Source organism: Micropterus dolomieu, linkage group LG04 (assembly GCF_021292245.1).
Source record: "Micropterus dolomieu isolate WLL.071019.BEF.003 ecotype Adirondacks linkage group LG04, ASM2129224v1, whole genome shotgun sequence".
Lineage (NCBI taxonomy): Eukaryota > Metazoa > Chordata > Actinopteri > Centrarchiformes > Centrarchidae > Micropterus > Micropterus dolomieu.
The window spans coordinates 5,106,395-5,122,501 of NC_060153.1; the positions used below are offsets into that span (position 1 = coordinate 5,106,395).

At 37.5% G+C, this 16,107-nt stretch overlaps 1 protein-coding gene across 1 annotated transcript; it reads left to right on the forward strand.

Annotated features, from left to right (window-relative positions):
• Window positions 1-9,062: 9,062 nt before the first annotated feature.
• On the forward strand, window positions 9,063-10,166 carry npy2r (neuropeptide Y receptor Y2). The gene has a single exon (XM_046048230.1). It carries the CDS (start codon window positions 9,063-9,065, stop codon window positions 10,164-10,166), a length of 1,104 nt encoding a protein of 367 aa, XP_045904186.1.
• The last annotated feature ends 5,941 nt before the right edge of the window (window positions 10,167-16,107 follow it).

Consider the following 16,107-nt stretch of genomic DNA (forward strand, 5'->3'; position numbering starts at 1 on the left):
GGATATTACAGCCCAAACATTCCAGCTGTGAAATGATTCCCACACCATTGAAAGACTGGTAGTTCCTCAATTGAACAATAATCTTTCCAGCAGTGGTGTTTTTTGAAACATTTCAATTCAAGTTCAGATGCAGTATACAACACAAATCTTTGCATTCAATTATTTTGCTTATAATCTGATTTGAGTGCATCACTGAATGCAGTTCTTCACATCATACTTATCTAAATCAATACCAGTGTGGAGAGTGGATGCCCACTGAAGCAGGAAAATTAGCCAATAGTGTATCAGAACTTATAGATAATGCACTTGAAGACACTGTTGGTATGCAGGGTATATAGAAAACAATGATGTGTGTCATACGCATGTTCTGCTCTCAAATGTGAGCCATAATTGGAACCTGGACCATAGACCATGTAGATTCTACCATGATGAACAGTTGGACTAAAATGGTGCTGTCCAACAATCAAGAATATATATCTGTAATTATGCCAAAAACTAGTTTTACATGAAGATGTTGGAAACCAAGTTCTGAATTACACAAAATGTGCGTTACTGTATGTCCATTAAATTTTCATTACAATACTTCCCAGCTCATGCTCTGTGGTACGACTCAAATTTTGTGATTTTCATGACAGTGTAGTACATATTCAAGTTATGATAATCAGATAAGAGGCGAGACATGTAGAAGAGAAACAGTACAATTGTTGTTTACCACAGCTATTAAACGCTAAGGGTAAATATGAAACAGCAGAAACTGCAGTAATTTTGACGAATACTGAAGCAGACAAGTAGCTATCCAACAGACAGAAAGAGAAGGACAATGATCATCTCATTTAGATTCAGAACAGACTCTAGTGTCTCTTGATATTCAGATAAAGATTGAAGTAAACACACCTGCTTCCTGGCTGTGAAACCTGCACGGCAATAAAAATACCTTTAAGTTATTATTGCATCTAAAACAAAAAGCTAATAAGAAATCCTGGTTTGAGAAATCATGTAATTTGTAGCATAGGGTTTGAATTTGGACATCTGCCGCATCATGTTTTCATAAGACGACCAACGAGCAGCAATACCTAAATGAATGAGGTGCATTGTACCTGAACCCAGTTCTGTCACCATTATTGCATACATGAGGGATAGATACCAGATTTAAATGAGAGAAGAGATGTGAGTTTGGAAGCAGAAGTTTGGAACAGCCGAGCTTTATGGATGGAAAAACTGTTGGCTGTAATTAGGTCTATCGAACTTTGTAATACAGAGAACTGTGATGAGTATGAAATTACTCATTTGTGATCGAGTGTAATGCACTGTGATACACTGGATTTAACTGCTGACATGGTAATGGAGCAGCACGACAGTACAGAATATCAGAATATCTCTATATTGCAGGACAGACATGAAGGTTGATTGCACAATAGTTTTATAGTTGGAAGAAGACAAACATTCTTTAATTCTATACAAGAAGCCTGCTTTTTTGTTGATGATGTTGATTTTAAATTTTTGAGTCAAATGTTGAATGTGAATCTTAAAGAATAGTCTGCTGTCAAGCCAAATTCCTAAATATGTGTAGGACTTAGCAAGAGAAATGTGGCATGTAAAGTTGTAATAGCAGTATAATTCGAGTCACTGGTGTAGGGGGATAATACCATGTACTTGGTCTTTTCTGCATTTAAAAGTAGGCTGTGAATAAAGGGTGATACTTGGAAAACATCAAAGGCAGACCGAAGACGAGTCAGGACTTGGGCTGGGGTGGCATCTGTAGCGTATACACAATGGTATCATCAGCAAAAATTGTCAATTGTTAACAATTACGTTGTTTATGGATAATGTAAAGAACACAGGACCAAGAACAGAACCAATTTCTAAAGTTAAGAGAGCTTGACTGAGTACCAACAGCAACAACAGTCTGAGATCTCGAGGTCAACACATGTGGCTCTATCTTAACTAACAGAATTGGACCGGCTGTGACCCGGGCAAAAACCAGACTGCTGTGGCTGTTGTAAGTTAATTGAGTCAATAAAGGTGTGTAGTTGTAAACTTACCAATGTTCTAGGATTTTTGATAAGAAGTTGAGTAGGTGATATTGGGCAGAAGATCGAAGAATGCCATTTTTGTGCAAGGGTATTACTGAGGTGCTTTTCCATGAAGCTGGAATCATACCTGTTAAAATGGTTTGGTTAAACATACAGTGTGTGCTAAATGGAGACAGATTAATGGGGCACTTAGATGAAGAAGACATGTATCCAGATTATCTCTACCAGTGTTTTTACAAGCTTTTAACCTAACCAGAGCTGCTTTGTAGATATCTTCACTGCCTACCAAATAAAAATAATGTAAAGAAGAAACTGAGGCATTGGGGACTTCCTTAGCTGTAGAGATATGGTCTCTGTCTACAGCTGAATAAGCAGACATATTAAGTAAGACCAATGGACCGGAAATGGTGATTAGAAGCGTCAGCCACAGAAGGTCTATCAGTAATAAGACCAGATGCTTGTTTGATTTGAAGTGGAAGGTGTGAATGTGATTCTTAAGTGATGCTATGGTGTTCCAAAATTTTGTGGATCTATAGGCAGATATAGCTGACTAATAATAATTGATTTAGCCTTCCAAATCAATCTGGTCCAGATGTTTCTTTATTATTATTATGTGTTTATTTCGAATAAAACAGAAACATCTGTCACGAAAATGCAATCAAATAAACAAAACAAAAACACAAAGATTTTTTTTGAAACTCTTGTCAATTTCTTTAAATATTCGAAAAGGAGTGGGAAGAAGAAAATAAAACTGATTTAATACCACCCCTTGTCCACAAATCAAATGCTCATAAATAATCTACCCGTGTTCCAAATTAATATTTACATATCCACTTGGTCATACCCAAAAGCAATTCAAAATGTCCATCAAATATTAAAAAAAAAAAGAAAGGAAAAAAGAACATAAAAGGAAAGAATGAATTTCAGCAACTCAGAAAAATGAAATAACAACAAGAACAACAAAACTGAAAATAAATGCTAGCCCCAGATAACACTCATTGATTATTCACCACCTTCTTCATCCCTGTAACCTGTGAAAACCATATCTTTATACCTAATTTTAAACCGATTTACGTTTGGACATTGCTTTAGTTCCTGACATAGACTGTATGGTTCCTCATTGAGACCGTTACTGGTTGTCCGTGTCCTCTTTGTTTTGAAATTGTGTTTCCCTCTTAAATTCAAACCTCCCTCTCTCACCCTGAATAATATTTGAATATTTCTCTGGAATCGGTTATTTTTGGCTTTGAACAGTATTTGGGCTTTTTGATATTTCACAAGGTCTATGAATTGTTAATAATTTCGACATTAAGCATAATGAGTGAGTGTGCTCTCGATACCCAGCGTTGTGAATAATCCTTATTGCTCTCTTTTGGAGAAGTGAATGTAATGAACTTTTGTAGATGTTTAATTTATATTCATATTGCCTGAAGGTTAACCAGGCCTCAACGGTGCCACTGGATCTATCCTTGGACCAGGCTTTGTCTCTATTGTGGAAGACACTGGAGAGTTGTGGGGAGAACCAAGGTCTGAAGCTGTTTTAAAGTCTATATCTATCATATCTGTAAGCAACAATGTTAAAAGAGTTTTCAGTTTTCCAATGCCACGGCAGGATTGGTGGATTGACAATTCCGCCTCCCTTACATCTTCGATTACATCAAAAAACGTTGTATCCATCTAAAGTAATGTCATTTTTTGGGATCTTAGGGGAGAGCCAATGTCAGTCAGGGTGAGGACATCTGGGGAGGTTTAATGAATCAGAATATGAATGTTGTCAAATTTTGGAAGCAGGCTTCTGTTGTTAAAATGTAACAGTCTGAACCGGTGGGGAATTTTAAATGTGCTGACGTCCCCTACAGACACAGTGTATAAGACATTAAAACTCCTGCAGGTATTTAGGTATGCTTCAGTCACTTCAGATATCTATGGAGCATTATTCTATTTAGATCGAGGAAATCAATTATCAGTCACTACTCTGTGCAGTCGTGTCTAATCACCAGCTTGCAGCGTGTTATTGTTTAGTGATAGATGGGTAGTTCTAATTTATAGGACGTTAGTTAAGAAGATGATTGCTATAACTCTACAATACAATTACTGTATTGTAGATCAGTGTGCGGTAGTTTGTTTTTTGACTTTTCATAGACTCATCCTGCTATCTACCAGCACCTGATTGTTGTTGCTGTGCTCACGGAATTTCTTGTTTCACAACTCTACAGTACATTTAGAGTAATAAAAAAACATTTATTTCCGTGCATTGCCTTTTCATTGGAAAAGATATTCACGTTGTACAAGAATAAAATTAATATGAAGATATATTTTTATTCTCATTACAGAGAGATAGCACTAATTATCCACTTGATTAAGTTGCTAAAATTCTCATTAATCATTTGAAGCAGTCATGTGGGAACCTAATTTGCTCAGGCTAAGAGTTAAAATGCAAACTGAGATAGAACAGATATAATTTTAACTTGGACCTACTTGGTTTGATAATAATAAATTAAAATCTGTTTTTATTCTGAAATCTTTCATTTGTAGCTCATAGCCCTTAACAACAATAACGTAATGAAAATACATTAAAGCTGCTCTGATCAATATTTTTCATGAACAATGAATCAAATGATGATGTAATATGACATAATATGTAGTGATGAACAGAGAATATCATCCAACTCTGCAGTTTGCCTCATAGCTTTTTAGCATCTTTCAGCTCATTGCTTTGGTTTTTACTGCCCACAAGTTTATTATTTTGATTCAGTCTCAGCGGTATCAACAAGCTCGTTTTCAGGCACAGGAGGCTGCTGTTTCCAGCAAAAAATCTCCAAGGGCCCACTGTACGCTACCTGTCCAGCAGCAAACGTCAGACAGACGAAGTTGGCCACTAGCTGGTGGAGCATATAGCAGCTTAAGAGCCAGGTTTACTTACTTAGGAGTTGACAGAAAAAGAGACCACAAAAGAGCTAAAAAGAGAGTGAAAATTGGATTTACTTTCATCAGCCAGAAAAACAACTCCAAATCAATACTAATGTTGCCTCATGTCTGCTCGATGTGAAATAGGAAACCAAGTGGCCAAAAAATAAAAATAAACATAAAAATCAGTTAAAGCCGGTTAACAGATTTCTGGCCTGTGACAGCATAGGCTGCTTGTGGATTTGCATGTTTCATCCAATTTACTACAAGTCACATGAATATTACCTCACAGCTATGCTATGCTGTTGTGCTTTAGAACATTTTTATTGACTTTTTCTATTCCAGGTGTCCATTGGTTTCCATTCAGTTCTTTACGGTATGAAAATCTATTAGCAGAATCTCAATGCTTCGTCAGTCATGTAATCCAGCACAGTGAAGAACAAGTCTACGTTAAAGTTACATTACTGAGATGAGGTCATGAATGAACAACCTTTGCAGCCTGGAAATGTAAAATGGTGCCAAAAATAGTCAGCAAAAATGGCATATTAATAAATTGTAGTTAAAGACATGAAACCTTATATCCCCTTAAATATCAGTCCTTTAATTTACTGTCACTAGAGGTGTCTCCAAATTCCTCTTTCTGTAGGAGTTTGTAGACGTCCCTAAAATCTGAGATTCAAATGTAACCCAGGCAAGCTAGATTTGGTATGTAACAAATTTGAAAGTCTAGCAAATGCCACCAGCATAGATACCTGAAACCTCTAGCACAGACCAGACAGAGCAGTACAGAGAGTGAGAGTTTGCACTACCACAGTGACAGTTTTGACAGCAAACAAAGTAGAGTATACTGCTTTTGGATGTAAACCGGAGCCTGGAGCTTCCTTCCACTATCTGCTACTAAATTACAATGTGACAATGTGAATGCACTGTGACATCGTACCTGATGTTATTGCATGTTTCACAACCACTACCGCTGTGTCAGTCACTGCCAGTTACAAGCTAACAAGCTAACAAACAACGTAAACAAACACAAAAAAGCTAACTACAGTTACCATTCTGATACATCTGCCAGTCACTGATTTTGGTGCACAACAAACTCCTCAATACTCATCTGACGGAGGCTCAAGCATGTGGTCTATGGCTGTATCTGTTTCCTCTAACGCTAGCCATTTTGATGCGCAATGCTCTTTCAATGGTCAACCTAGGGCAGGCAGCAGTGGTGGGCGTGGGCATTTATAGATCCAGAACATCTCAATGAGGGAGAAAAAGTATTTTTTTTATTTTATTTTTTTTTTTACTTTTTATGTAAGAAAACCATGTTAAACCAATTATAGCAGTGTTTAATGTGTCTAAAGGGAAAATTTAAAACACTGTTATGGTTCTTTAATGACAACAGAAGAATTTTTTCTTGTGCTGACATTCACTTTAAAACAAGATCCTCCTTTACAGTCTGCTCCACCTCCTAAAATCATAGGGGAAACTCTTAACATGCCCATTTATTCAGGGTCTCCTGGTTTTTCTCATTACTTCACCATCTGTGAAGTTGCACTATAGGCGATGTGGGCTTTTGCCAAGGATGCTGCCTAACAGTAACTCAATTTCAAATGGTCACATGGTGTCTTGCTTTATAACAGTGGTAATCAAATGAAAAACAAATTACCAGCCAGAAGCTTAACAGTTTGAAATGGGTCTGCTTGTGCTACACTTGAAATGGTAAACGCATTGTCAATGACCATAATAAAAAATGTTAGGGTTACTTCATGTGAGGTCTCTAGTGATGATGCTGGAGTAAAATCGATTAAACTTCTGGATTGTAGAATCTCAGAAGAGTGGCACTTTGCTTTAATTACTCAGATTCATCTGGGCCAAAAGGACATTGTTGTCATCATTACTGTTACATTTCTGTAGAAATTATTTTCAGGCTCAGTGTTGAGATTTGCTCATTATTGTCAATATTGTACATTGTTGCTGTTGGCAGACTTGCCTATTAATTATTGCCTCATGTTCATTGTGCCTCTCATTAAATGGCACACTCTGTTTAGGTATGTGCTCCCTACAGTGTGTGTCTGTGCGTGTTGGTCTTGTGGTAGACTGTGGTGAACCCAGCCTCTTGCCCATTTTTTGCTGGGATCCTCTGTGACACAGGTATCATTAATGGATGTGTGATATTTGAAAGAAGCAAACACAACCATGTGTGCACTCATGTATTCAGTCCTTCTTCTGCAGTCAAATTCATTCATAATAGGTGATGTAGCCATGTAATTCCCACTCGATTCTGATATGTGAAGCATTCTGTTTTTACCTCTAACAATCTCTTCATTTTTGTCCTTTTAATCCGCAGGAAATGCTTGATCCTTCACACTAAATAAAGTCTTGCAGATCCACACCATGCATTTGCTATAAATAATAAAGCTTCGTGTGCTCTTCACTGGATTAGTCTGCAAAGGCCTGCAGAACCATTGTTAAGTCAAAGAGACATCATCTCTTGGTTTGAGGATGTTGGACAGGAAAGGAGCGACTCCTCCCTGTGCCTCAACCAGCCTCATCTGTCTGTCAGGGCAGGTAATGCGCCCTCAATGCCAAACTGGCTGCAGTACGCACTGGCAAATGTTTGCTGTTGCGCGCACGCTGTTCCTCCTTGAAGAAGGTTATTCCGTCAGTGTTTGAGTGGATTACATTATTTTAGTTTTCTGGTTGCCGCCGGAACGAGAAGAAACATGTCAAAAGCTATCAATAAACTTTATTGGAGGCAGAAACAATGAGAGGAGTCTGAATATCTCACTCGGCATATCAAGGTGAGTGAGTGAGATCTTAATCTCAGTAAAAAAAATCTTGATCTTGATCTTGCATTTTATTTTTTTCGTTTGATACGGACCATTCCAGTGTGGAAAAATCACTGTAGGCTTGCATATAAGCCTATAGTTACTGACCCATGTCACGCTTCACACTTATAATGTAATTTCTTTATAAATAAGTATCACAAACTGCCACAGGACACTTTTTCAGCATTACTGATTCATTAAATCTCAAAAGAACCGAATGGGATATTCCCAAAGCTCACATAAAGGTTACTTCGACAACAGTTCAGTTCATTGTTTATTGTTTCGCAGGTTGTCAGTGATCTTCACTGTTAAGTAGTCCGGTTTGTCTAGAGAGTAAATAAATGAAGTGACGATATTTTTACAATAATATTAACAAGCAAATAATGCATGTGGCTATAGTTTCTGCGTTCATTGTGATAGCCCAAGATCTTTGTGAGGGAAAATCCACCCTAAAAAGAATGTGTGTATTCTGCTTTCTGATTGTAGGCTGTAAGTCACACATACAGCAGTTATCATAAAAGCTGGAAATCAGAACAGCAAGACCTGGATTGATGAAGTCATCAGATGTCACCTTTGTTGGACTGGCTGACTTTATAGCTCATAAATGTTTAATTTGACTTTTATTTGAAGATAGCTATTACCAGAAAATAATATTACTGCAAAATCACCATGACTGCTGTCAGTCTCCATAGCTTTTGTTGTATCTGTGAAACAGCTCCAGGATCAGTCAGGATCCTGACTGCATCATCTACAGTATGTCTTTGTGATGTTTATTTCATCTTATCAAGACTAATGTAAATGTAAAAATTACAAATGTGCTGTATAACATCAGAGGTGTGGCATGTTTTAATGCTGGTTTATGGTTGACCTTTCACTGCTACAAGCATATTTGAAAATATCTCATGTGACATGTATACACATGTGCTTTTAACATGCACATCATAAATCATAGTTGATCTTCCTCTGTAATGCAAGTTAGATATTTAGTCGGCATCAGTGCAGCCTCAATTGAAATAAATGTTTTTTTAGAATTCCTTAAAATCTACACATGCGTTGAAAATAATACTTCTACAGCATCACTGCTGTCTGGCGACACAGTGCCTTTTCAGTAAATGCAATGCTAAAAATAAAATTTTCTAGATTCCACCCTATTGTTTTTGCAGAAATACTCAACAGCCAGATGGTTCCTTGTGAACTATATAAAAACAGAATATCATTTACTTTGTCTGGGTCACAACATGTATGTTCATTGCTGAAACTGAAACTCTTTTCACAGACTGCTTTATGGGGACTGTTAGCCATGGATACAGCAGAGAAACTAAACACAACTCAAGTGGACGATTCACAACTTGGACCTAAATCTTCCAACTGCTGCTCAACAACAGGCACAATAAATGATGAGAACTTTTTGAAGCTGGACGACAGCACAAAGCTGGTTGGAGTTCAAGTTGTTCTCATCCTCGCTTACAGCACAATCATACTGTTTGGAGTCACTGGAAACTCCTTAGTGATATATGTCGTCTACAAGTTTAAAAATCTACGAACTGTAACCAATTTCTTTATTGTAAACTTAGCTGTGGCAGACTTGCTGGTGAACACGCTGTGCTTACCCTTCACCCTCGTCTACACTCTGTATGGCGAGTGGAAGTTGGGTCAGGTGCTGTGTTTCATGGTGCCCTGCGCTCAAGGCCTGGCAGTGCACGTATCCACCATCACCTTGAACGTCATCGCCCTGGACCGCCACAGGAGCATCGTCTACCACATGGAGAGCAAGATGTCCAAAGACATGTGCACTGTGGTCATTGTCATCACGTGGGCCGTCAGCGCCTTGTTGGCCAGCCCGCTCGCCATCTTCAGGGAGTACGGGACGTTTGATCTTTCACCAGGCGAGTCTATTCAGGTGTGTACAGAGAAGTGGCCGGAAAACAGCATGAACGGAAGCATCTACAGTATATCAGCACTTCTGGTACAGTACGGTTTACCTCTGGTCATCAACTCTGTTGCTTACATCAGAATCTGGAATAAGCTGAAGAATCACATGAGTCATGGAGGTCGAAATGACCGCCATCAGCGCAGGAAGAAGACCACTAAGATGCTGCTGACCATGGTGGTGGTCTTCGCTGTCAGTTGGTTGCCTTTGCATGCATTTCAGTTGGCGGTTGACATTGACAGCACTGTGTTGTATATGAAGGACTTTAAGCTGCTTTTCACTGTGTTCCACATTGTGGCTATGTGCTCGACGTTTGTCAATCCCATCCTGTATGGGTGGATGAACAACAACTACAGGATAGCCTTCATGTCTGTGTGTAAGTGTTACATGCCCTTCAGTTTATGTTCTAAAGGCAGAGAGACACAAAAAGATGAAGACAGGGTTTGTACTGAATGCAAATCAACACATGTCTAAATTGCACTGTAAAAGAAGGTCAATTTCTGATCTGTTGTGGAATTGTGAAGTTGGTATTTTTGTTTTGTGTGGGCATGTTGGCCTCTCAGATGAGGGAGAATGAAAAGTAAGTAACTAAATCACCATTATCCAACACTGTGGCAAAGGTGGGTCAAGCTAGCTCTCGTTCCAATCAATACTTCTCAGAAGTTTTGATGAGTCAAGCTATGATGGATATCCCTCTTTGTGTTTGGCCTTTAAATGTATGATTTTTCAGACTGTTTGTTCTGATGTGTTAAACAATTTGAATCTTAAACTTGGAAAAAGATGATGCAACCTTAAGAGCCTTGTTAATTCCACACACCTCTCACTTTTCAAAATCCTATTTTTATCCCCCTAACTTGGTTGATGTTTTTACTAAAGTCTCCAGATTCCAATTCTCCAGATGAGAGAAGATCTGACTGATAAAAATGTTGATACACTCATCTGAGTCACCTGCAGTTCTTACCTTGAGCTCAGAGCTATGAGATACGGAGCAGCAGTAAATCTTTGCAGGTGTTTTTAAGGTAAAAAAAGAGAGAATTTACTCTATATTTTTTTTTACAGATATAATTTCAAAGACCGAAAAGATGCTAGAATTGAACACTGGTCAAAAATAAGATAAAAAAAGTCAAGCTGCAAAGATAACGAATAAGTTACTAACTGACATTCAATATAATGTGACCTACTATTGTCGCAGTGTTTGTTATTGTGATTGTGTCACTAAGGATTAGTGAGTATTTATTATTTGGTTTCTCTTCTCATAACTACAGTCTAGTTATCAAGTGTCGACCATAGCAGTAAATGATAATTCAAACACCAAAAACATTATAATGAACCAGGAAATAATGTGTATATATATATATCACATACAATGCAAATCACAAAACATTCATAAATTCACACATACAGCTATCATAATAAATAAACTAAAAAGTAACCTGCCAACATAAAATGATTTTCATACATACACAAAAACCTGTGTGCACAAGTCATCCATATACACTTAAGAACTGAGGTAATATACTGCCATGAAATGACATCTCAAAAAGTTACAAACAACTAACTAGCTTGGTCTATGCACAATACTAATTCTGAGTAGGTATTTAGATACTCTTCTAACCCTCATTTTAGTAAAAGTTTTGATGTGATTGAAAGACTTTGAAGCATGTAAATACACATGATACAATTGTTGGGTTTCTCTAAATAATATTACAAAGAGTACGTTCTCGACCTTCTCTATGAAAAGTGCAATAACTTCTTTTATGAATTTGCGCTATATGAATAAAATTTAATTTAATTGAACATGATTATGGTGAAATATGGTGACTATGATATATGGCAATGCTTCTTTAGAAAAAAAGAAGATGGTCATATCTAATAAACCTCCAGAATTCTTTAGAATAATTATTTTGCAACTTTCTGGCAAGTGAACCTGCCTTTATAGTACTTTAATTTAGTTAAATGAAGCTGAGAGCTTGAACAAGGGCCAATGCTTAACTTTTCTGTATCATAAAAGCCTCTCACCGCAGTGTGCATTTCAATAATAATAATAATGAATGCTTTGTTTTTACAGTTTAGCCCTTACATACCACCTTATCAAGTTTGTCAATATGATGTCAAACTGTCATAACCTCAGTATGTTTCCCTAATATGATGTACATTTCTGCAGTGTACACCTCTACATGAGGTATCATCTCTAGGTTGTTCTATGCTATTCAAAAGTAGCTCAGTTGACCTGGCATACTTGATTATAGAACTGTGATATAGTTGCCACCACTATTATCATTTAAAGTCAGGTAACAACAGGTAGTATAAGTTATCAGAGGACATATGTCCGTGTTAAATGTATTTTTCAAAATGTATACATTACTATAAGAAGGTGGTATTGTGTTTTTTATACTTGTGTTGTTGCTGCTTTATAGAACAAGCACATCTCATAACTGGATCTTTTGTAGATGAATGTGTAATGATGCTTTTACATCAACAAGCAATGATTGGTTTGCCAGAGCTGAATGGGGGAGCAACCCAGAGCCATGTAGAGAGCTCCATGATGCTGTAAGTAAAAATGGTCAATTAGACATAACGTTTATTATTGAGAATTGTTTATTGTTTATTTTTGTATAGTATGATTGTATAGAAAAACATCACAGTGTACGCAGTCATGCCAATAAAGCCACTTGAAATTGAAATGGATAGATAAAGCTACTTTGTCTCTACATGGCTCTGGAGCAACCTTATGGATGGAGTGGGCAAAAGCAGCCGGGGTGCATGGCAGAGACTATACGGAAAAACCTAACCCCTCTATATTTCTGAACAAGAGCCTGGAGTGAGCTCACCTGCAGGAAAACATCATAAGCATGCGCTTGTGTAGTTACCTTCACTGCGAAGAGTGACATCAAGTTCTGCAATGCAGGTGACATCTAGTACTAATATGTTCCACAATGACAGCGCTTTGGCACTTGTTTAATAAAGCCTTATGGCTTACTAAAACCAATGGTAAAACAAATAGTCAATTAACAGAAAAGTAATCATTTACGTCATTTATGGAGAAAAAATGTTTATTGTTGATTGATTCTTGATTATAAAATTAATAGATTCATTGTAAATATAATATAATCAACTGCTGAATGTTAGTCCTTAAAAATATATGTGGATCTCTTTGACATACTACATGTGAGATTATCTTCTAAAGCCTCTTGTTTATTTTGGCTGTTAACGAGTTGGAAGAATAGCTATGGGTTTCAATGAGGGGTCAATGATAACTGTCAGGATTCAGGCACACTGTATATGGACTGGGAAACTGGCAACCGTGCAAAGTTTTGTGTTTTTTTATACTGGAATCTAGTCATTTAATTCAGTGTTACTGCACTAATAATGTTGCTAAATGGAAATTTAGTGGACATGCCATAATCTCCCACATATTATCAGCCTGGTTGGTCATACTAATAGTAATATCTTGTCAAATGTCAGCAATCCAGCCAAGTTAAAAAGTGCTTTATTTATTTTACTGCATGCTATATAATATAAAAATAAATATTATTCAGGGAACATGTGAAATGGAGAAACTGACACGTGAAGTATACCACTGAGTAATCTACATTCTTCAGCCTTGACATTTATTAGGGTCTTTGTTATGTGGTCTGAGCTACAGTCTCAGAGGGATGCAGATGTTTGCGTGTGTTAGCATTATGTGCTCAGTAGGAAACTGAAATAGGATTTCTTATTAGACAGACGGGAGGAGTTCCTCCCCTTCCCCGACTTGTCTTTGTTCGCAGTGAGCATCCTAATTACCATTATTTGCTTTTACACTGATTACACCGGTGCTCAGGTTTGAAGAGCTCTTCCTGTTGACTAGGTCCTCACTGATTTATTTTGTGCATACGTGAGGAGCCGAGGGACTGGGATATTAGCTCTACATCTCCATTTTTAGTAGCTAAATTATTCATGGTGTATTCAGCACAAAATCAATAATTGTTTCTTTAACTGTCTGATGTTATTGAGCAGCTGCTGCAGCCACAAAGTGTACCCTCAGGAGGATGATACTTGCTAATCAAGTAAAATGAACAATAGCTTTGAAACTAATTAAATTAATCCTTGTTTGCTGATGTCTTGTCTTTCTGCTTTCATAAGAGAGAGCACTTACGTCATTCCCTATGTTTGTCTCTTGGCTTTCCATCCATATATATTAACATTTGATTGTCAATTAATTGTATTTCTATTGTGAAATAATTAAGTGGGGTTGGTACTGAAACACAATGTGACAGTGTATTCCGAGATGGCTCACTTAAAGTAGAGCCTTTTAGCTTAGTGGTGACTCATGCCGTTCTTTAGCCACTTGAGTGCATTTAAGTGGGATGTCGGTACTATACGATTTTAATTCATTAAATTATTTAATTCATTATATTATTAATGGAAAGCTAATGCTCAAAAGATTAGTCATAGTTGTCAATTACTCAATTAGGTAGACAATTCACTGTGTATGAGGTCAAACTGCCCTTGGGCTTCAACTTTTCTAATTTGTTTGCTCATCAGATTATTGTAATGTAGATTGTTTTAAACCAATGGAATAGGAAATAAGATTTTTAAAGCTGTATTAATTTTTGGAAATAACAGCCCTGACATAATATTGCCGTATAAAATGATTATACTGCAGCTAATATGAGCAACACCTACTTACACATCCAGCTTTCATTTTGACTAATTTGTTTGCCATCTGTAGAATCGCAGACATTCATTGACCTTGTAGCTGTGGGTGTGTCCAGCTCCTCAGAAAAAAAATACTGTCTTGCTAGTTTGCTAGGTGTTGGACTTGCTTCCCCAACTTTGATGCTACGTTTGTCTGTTTTCTGTTTGGCAATGCACGCAGCATACAATGGCTTTATCAGAAGTTTCTTAAAACAACCACCTGTGGTTGTTACTTCAAGCTGCTGAGAGTCAACCATAAATTGTATAAATCAGGAAATCAGCTCGGTGGAACTGTGGAGTGGTGTGGTGGTAATAATCTGTGTTTGTCAGTACAAGCCACACCTTCCACTTAATTTAACATCAAGATAAAAAATGTATTAAAGTAGCTTTAAGACATCAGTTTGCAGTCTCAGGTAACTTGTGGTGGGCATTCCTGTTTGTTTGTTTGTTTGTTTGTTTGATATTTTACAGACTTAACAATAACTCACCAATAAATTATATACTCAATCAATGATCAAAATAATCATTATTTGCAGCACTAGAGTGAAATCTACCATTAAACATACAACAGAATACCTGATACAGACTGTAGGCATTTTTTAATCTCAAAACATACAAGTCAATGCATTAGTTTGACCACAGTGTTTTCTGTTGTCATTTCTGATGGTCAAATAGCTAAAATTTGATACTTTAGTTCCCTCCAGTGTCTCAACAGGGTCTTACAACAGCAGCAGGATCAACTTCTCTCAGTATATAGTAGGCTATGTGCAGTGGACTCTGTCATAGAAGCAATACTGGTGCTACTGTTGAGGCTTATTCTTATTAAGCAATGTCGCTGTTTTTGTTTGTATCCTGCTGTGCAAGTGCGGTCACTTGACAGTTTCAGGGGGTTATGAACCAATAGAAGGCTGATGTGTTTATTCAGGGTGCGAACTACGGGGGAGCCCTAAATAAGACATCAGCTCCCCTAAAAGCATGATTTGTGATATTTTTGTGGGGGTCTATATTGACAGCATGCTTTATCGCCATTAATTTCTATATATTTCTCTATCATCATGGATCCATGTGTAAATTCGGGAGTGTCAGACTTCATCCAGCCAGAGGGGACAGTTACTGACAGATACCACAGATGGCCGGTCTCTCCGCGACCTCCTGGCCCAGTACGCTCCACCGCCCCACTCCCCCTTTCGGTACAGGTTGTGTCGCTAGTACGCCCGACGCTCTGTAAACAGTTCGTGATGGTTCCGTCTGGCTGGATATTAGCATGATCCATGCAGTAGACTGCAGCTGGGGGCTCTCCACAGCGCCACGCAACTTTTCAAAATTCTTCCCTCTCAAGAGAAAAGAAAGGATGGGTCGCAAACAGCTGTTGTGTGAAGCGTAATTGTAGCAAATAGCTATATGATAATAATATTATTAATAATATTTTTCTTATTATAATAAAAAGACAAACATGCCTGATACTTTCACAGACAGCCCAGGCCTACATGCTTGCAGCTATTGAAGAATCAGTCTGCCCCCTCCAGAGTGAAAAAAAAGTGAGCTCCCCTGAAAGCCATGGTATAGATCGCACATTTGAGTTTATTCTTAACACAGCATTACCGCATCATAAATTCTGTTTCTGACTGTTTCAACACTTGATGATTATATGCTTTCCATAATGTAATATTTCTTATACCGCACCATGTCATCACATGGAAATATTTTTGTGCGTCATTTAAACATTTTCGACTCG

Bases quoted from the DNA above. Each gene is read 5' to 3' on its own strand.
- npy2r (XM_046048230.1), top strand. From the start codon at position 9,063: ATGGATACAGCAGAGAAACTAAACACAACTCAAGTGGACGATTCACAA.